At 50.2% G+C, this 4,787-nt stretch overlaps 1 protein-coding gene across 1 annotated transcript; it reads left to right on the top strand.

The window, feature by feature from the left end:
• Window positions 1–1,574: 1,574 nt before the first annotated feature.
• Window positions 1,575–2,531, top strand: LOC308158099 (beta-1,3-galactosyltransferase 2-like; the record flags this gene model as incomplete). The annotated part of the gene is made up of 1 exon (XM_080531694.1): window positions 1,575–2,531. One exon carries the CDS (start codon window positions 1,575–1,577, stop codon window positions 2,529–2,531), a length of 957 nt encoding a protein of 318 aa, XP_080387820.1.
• Window positions 2,532–4,787: the final 2,256 nt, after the last annotated feature.

The raw sequence follows: 4,787 nt of genomic DNA, 5'->3' as shown, positions 1-4,787 counted from the left end.
AAAATATTTATTTAAAGAACTGTTTGTTCTCAATAAGCACATCTTCATGAAGTGAAACGGATCGGTACGAAGCCTTCGTGTTTTCCTTGACACTTGAACTTGGATGTAGAGGAGGCGTTCCATCTCTACCTGGCTCCCCCATCACAGGAGCGAGGCGGTACTGCATCATTATTGAGAGTGATGACGATTAGTGTCATCCTTGATATATTGTTCTTTTCTAATCTGTCTGTTGTATTTCTGACCTAGGACCTGCAGATGGGCACTGCACTGGTGTACGCAGTGGTGTTGGAGAGTAATTACATTACCACCGGACATGGAGTTGAGTGACCCTTTAAACATGGCAGTAGTCACCCCACCCCACAAGACACCACCACCACCACCACCAACGTCTGAAACACACCACACCACACCACCACCACCACCATCACCACCATCACCACACCACACCATCACCACACCACACCACACCACACCACCACCACCAACGTCTGAAACACACCACACCACACCACCACTACAACCACCAACGTCTGAACCACACCACACCACACCACCACCACTACCACCACCAACGTCTGAACCACACCACACCACACCACCACTACCACCACCACACCACCACCACCACCAGCACCACACCACACCACACCACCACCACCACCAACTTCTGAAACACACCACACCACCACCACCAACGTCTAAAACACACCACCACCACACCACACCAACACCACCACTACCACCTCCACCACCACCACCACACCACACCACACCACACCACCAACGTCTGAAACACACCACACCACACCACCACCAACGTCTAAAACACACCACCACACCACACCACACCAACACCACACCACACCACCACTACCACCACCAACATCTGAACCACACCACACCACCACTACCACCACCAACGTCTGAACCACACCACACCACACCACCACCACCCCCACCACCACCACCATCTGAAACACACCACACCACCACTACAACCATCAACGTCTGAACCACACCACACCACACCACCACTACCACCACCACACCACCACCACCACCACACCACCACCACCACTACCACCACACCACCAACGTCTGAAACACACCACACCACCACCACCACCAACGTCTAAAACACACCACCACTACCACCTCCACCACCACCACCACACCACACCACCACCACTACCACCACCACCACCACTGACCACCACCGCCTGAACCACACCACCACCACCACTACCATTATCATCTAACACCACCACATCACCACCACCGACTGAACCACACCACACCACCACCACCACCACCACCACCACACCACACCACACCACACCACCGACCACAACCACCACTGCCTGAACCACACCACACCACCACCACCACTACCATCATCATCTAACACAACCACCACCACCTGAACCAAACCATACCACACCACCACCACCACACCAGATTGTGTTATGTATCATCATCATTAATACTTCCTTATTTTTTCCCACCGCAGTAACGGTGCCAGCCAGCAGAGGTCATGCCAAGCTCAGCTCAGGAGGAGGTCTTTCCACAGCTGCATGGTCCTTTTTCTGCTCCTGGTCTTGATCGTGACATTAACCTTTGTTGAAGTTGACAGCCGACTGTCAATAGTCTGGAGCCATAGGTGGTGGTGGTCTACGACCACTGACTTAACTACTGACCAATACTTTGTGTCTTACCCACACCAGTACCACTTCCTGGTGGACGAGGAGGAGAAATGCCGTGAGCAGAACCCCTTCCTGGTTCTGATGGTCCCAGTGGCGCCCCGCAACAGGGCCGCCCGCGACGCCGTCCGCAGCACTTGGGGCAAGGAGAGCCTGGTACTGGGAAAAGTGGTGCGTCTGTTCTTCCTACTAGCTCTGCCCGGCGGAGAGGGCAGCGAGAAGGTCCAGGAGGAGGTGCTGCGGGAGAGCAGAGAGCAGCGAGACCTGCTGCAGAGCGACTTCAGGGACAGCTACAAGAACCTGACCATCAAGACCATGGTGATGCTGGAGTGGCTGAGCTCCCGCTGCCCCGACGCCTCCTATGCCATGAAGATAGACTCCGACATGTTCCTCAACGTGCAGAACCTGGTCGCCATGCTGCTCGACGCACCCACATACGACTACATGACAGGAAGGATAGCAAGGGACGCCGCGGTTTTACGAGACCCCAGCTCGAAATGGTATCTTCCCGAGAAGGTGCTTTCCGAGTCACCCTACCCACCGTACGCTCTCGGACTGGGCTATGTCTTTACCTTGGACCTCCCCTTCAAGCTAGTGGAAGCGTCAAGGTGGGTCAAAGCCATCTACATCGAGGACGTCTATCTAGGGTTGTGTATGAAGCATTTGGGCATCGACCCTACTGACCCCCCCTATGAGAGCCGGTTTGAGACATACCCCCCCTCAAACCCGGAACAGTGCTACTACCACTCTGTCATCACGACCATCCTGAGTACGCCTCAACAGCTACTGGACGTATGGATAGACCTACAGATGCCAGGGCTGGACTGTTGAAGCTCAATACACAATACAATACACCACAACACAACATCGAAACAGATTATAATACAATACTTCTCCTTTATGTTATGCAGTGTGAAATGTAAGTTTTTCACTTTTCTAGGTCTGTTCTTTCAAATACCTAATTCCTCTATTACTTTTTCTATGACTTGTAATATATTATTCAGACTGGGTTTTACCAATGTTTGAAGAAATGCACAAATAAATACATTCATTTATATTGTTTACATTGTCTCGTCCACAGTGAAATAAACAATTGGTCAAAGATTCAAATTGAGTGTTACATTTTTAACCAATACTATAGTAGAATATTACCTTGTCACCCCTCTAATGTCCAGTCATGTTCACAATGAGAAAAAACTGGATAGACTGTCGGGGGAATGGTCTAATGAATGATGACGGGCAGGACGGATGTACTTTACCACATTGTTTGCACCTATCCAATCCTCTCAGATGTACATAGGAGGTAGGGGCCTAGGAGATAGGGGCCTTGGAGGTAGGGGGTAGGGGCCTAGGAGATAGGGGTCTAGGGGGTAGGGGCCTAGGAGATAGGGGTCTAGGGGGTAGGGGCCTAGGAGATAGGGGCCTAGGAGGTAGGGGCCTAGGAGATAGGGGTCTAGGGGGTAGGGGCCTAGGAGATAGGGGCCTAGGAGGTAGGGGCCTAGGAGGTAGGGGCCTAGGAGATAGGGGTCTAGGGGGTAGGGGCCTAGGAGATAGGGGCCTAGGAGTTAGGGGCCTAGGAGGTAGGGGCCTAGGAGGTAGGGGCCTAGGAGATAGGGGCTTAGGAGGTAGGGGCCTAGGAGATAGGGGCCTAGGAGGTAGGGGCCTAGGAGATAGGGGCCTAGGAGATAGGGGCCTAGGAGGTAGGGGCCTAGGAGATAGGGGCTTAGGAGGTAGGGGCCTAGGAGGTAGGGGCCTAGGAGGTAGGGGCCTAGGAGGTAGGGGCCTAGGCGGTAGGGGCCTAGGAGGTAGGGGCCTAGGAGACAGGGGCCTAGGAGATAGGGGCCTAGGAGGTAGGGGCCTAGGAGATAGGGGCTAGGGCTTGCTTTACGCAGTGTTGGGGATTAGTTCCACTACATGTAGTTCTACTATCAGCTATAATAATAACAATAATAATAATAATAATAATAATAATCTTCTTCTTCTAGTATTGTGACTGCCAATGGCCCCTGGTCCTAGCATAGATTCGTTTTTCTTGATGAAGACTGATGTATAGATGATTCACTTACTTTAGACAAATGTATGTACAACAAGTAAGGTGCTTTGAATAAAGGCGTCTGCTACATGTCAAACATGTAAATGTAAATGCTCTACTTCGCCTGCAGGGGCTGCAGCTCTCCATGTGGGACAGTGGTAAATCCACACATCGTAGTGTTAGACTATGGAAGCATAATAGTAGACATAATTCAAATGCTAATGCAATATGAGATTGCAATTGCATGTTCCACTTTTGCATGCATTCTTTCAGACAATATTCAAATTCAAATGCAAAGCCATTTGACATTTAATTTTCAAAGTCATGCGCTGCTTTGTAGCTGACAAAATTCAAAAGTTCATTCTAATGTGCAAATTACTTTGCAATCCCAAAATAGCATATTCATTTGCCACTTTTGCCTGCGTTATTTGAGTCAATATTCAAATTGTAATGCAATAAGGTGATCAGCAATTGCATTTACATGTTCTAGGAAACACATCCGCTTTACAGCTGACAAAATTCAAACTCTCTATGTAATTCGAACGCATCCGGGTACTTTGCTCTCCCGTCAGCGAATTTGCGAAACCTAGGATGGTGGGGGGTGGCAGGGCAATACCGCTACCTGATTGGTTGGCGAAGCACTCCCTCATTGCCCCCTCATTGGCTGGCAATACCGCTACCTGATTGGTTGGCGAAGCACGCAATACCGCTACCTGATTGGTTGGCGAAGCACTCCCTCATTGCCCCCTCATTGGCTGGCGAGTCTACCATCTAAAGCCAGACTCCTTGCTATAAGCTATAGCTTGGGCTAACGTAAACGGCTAACGTAAACGCTAGCATGCGGCGTGTGAACGGGTTGAAATGCACGCCCAGAGAAGTTAGAAGTCATAAGGAAACATGTTTATTGACTGGGCAACACAGTGTAAAAATACACAGCTTCATAAAATAAACCAGAAACACTCATTCTGCAGTCTGCACGTTTTATTCCGATATTAACCACCCACAAACCATATTACTGCATAAGCAACCACACAGGGGAAATACAGTATCAAAGG

Source organism: Nansenia antarctica, assembly GCF_963989245.1.
Source record: "Nansenia antarctica genome assembly, chromosome: 5".
Taxonomy (NCBI): domain Eukaryota; kingdom Metazoa; phylum Chordata; class Actinopteri; order Argentiniformes; family Microstomatidae; genus Nansenia; species Nansenia antarctica.
Note: the sequence above shows the minus strand (reverse complement) of the source record. Positions and strands in the feature narration are given on the sequence as shown.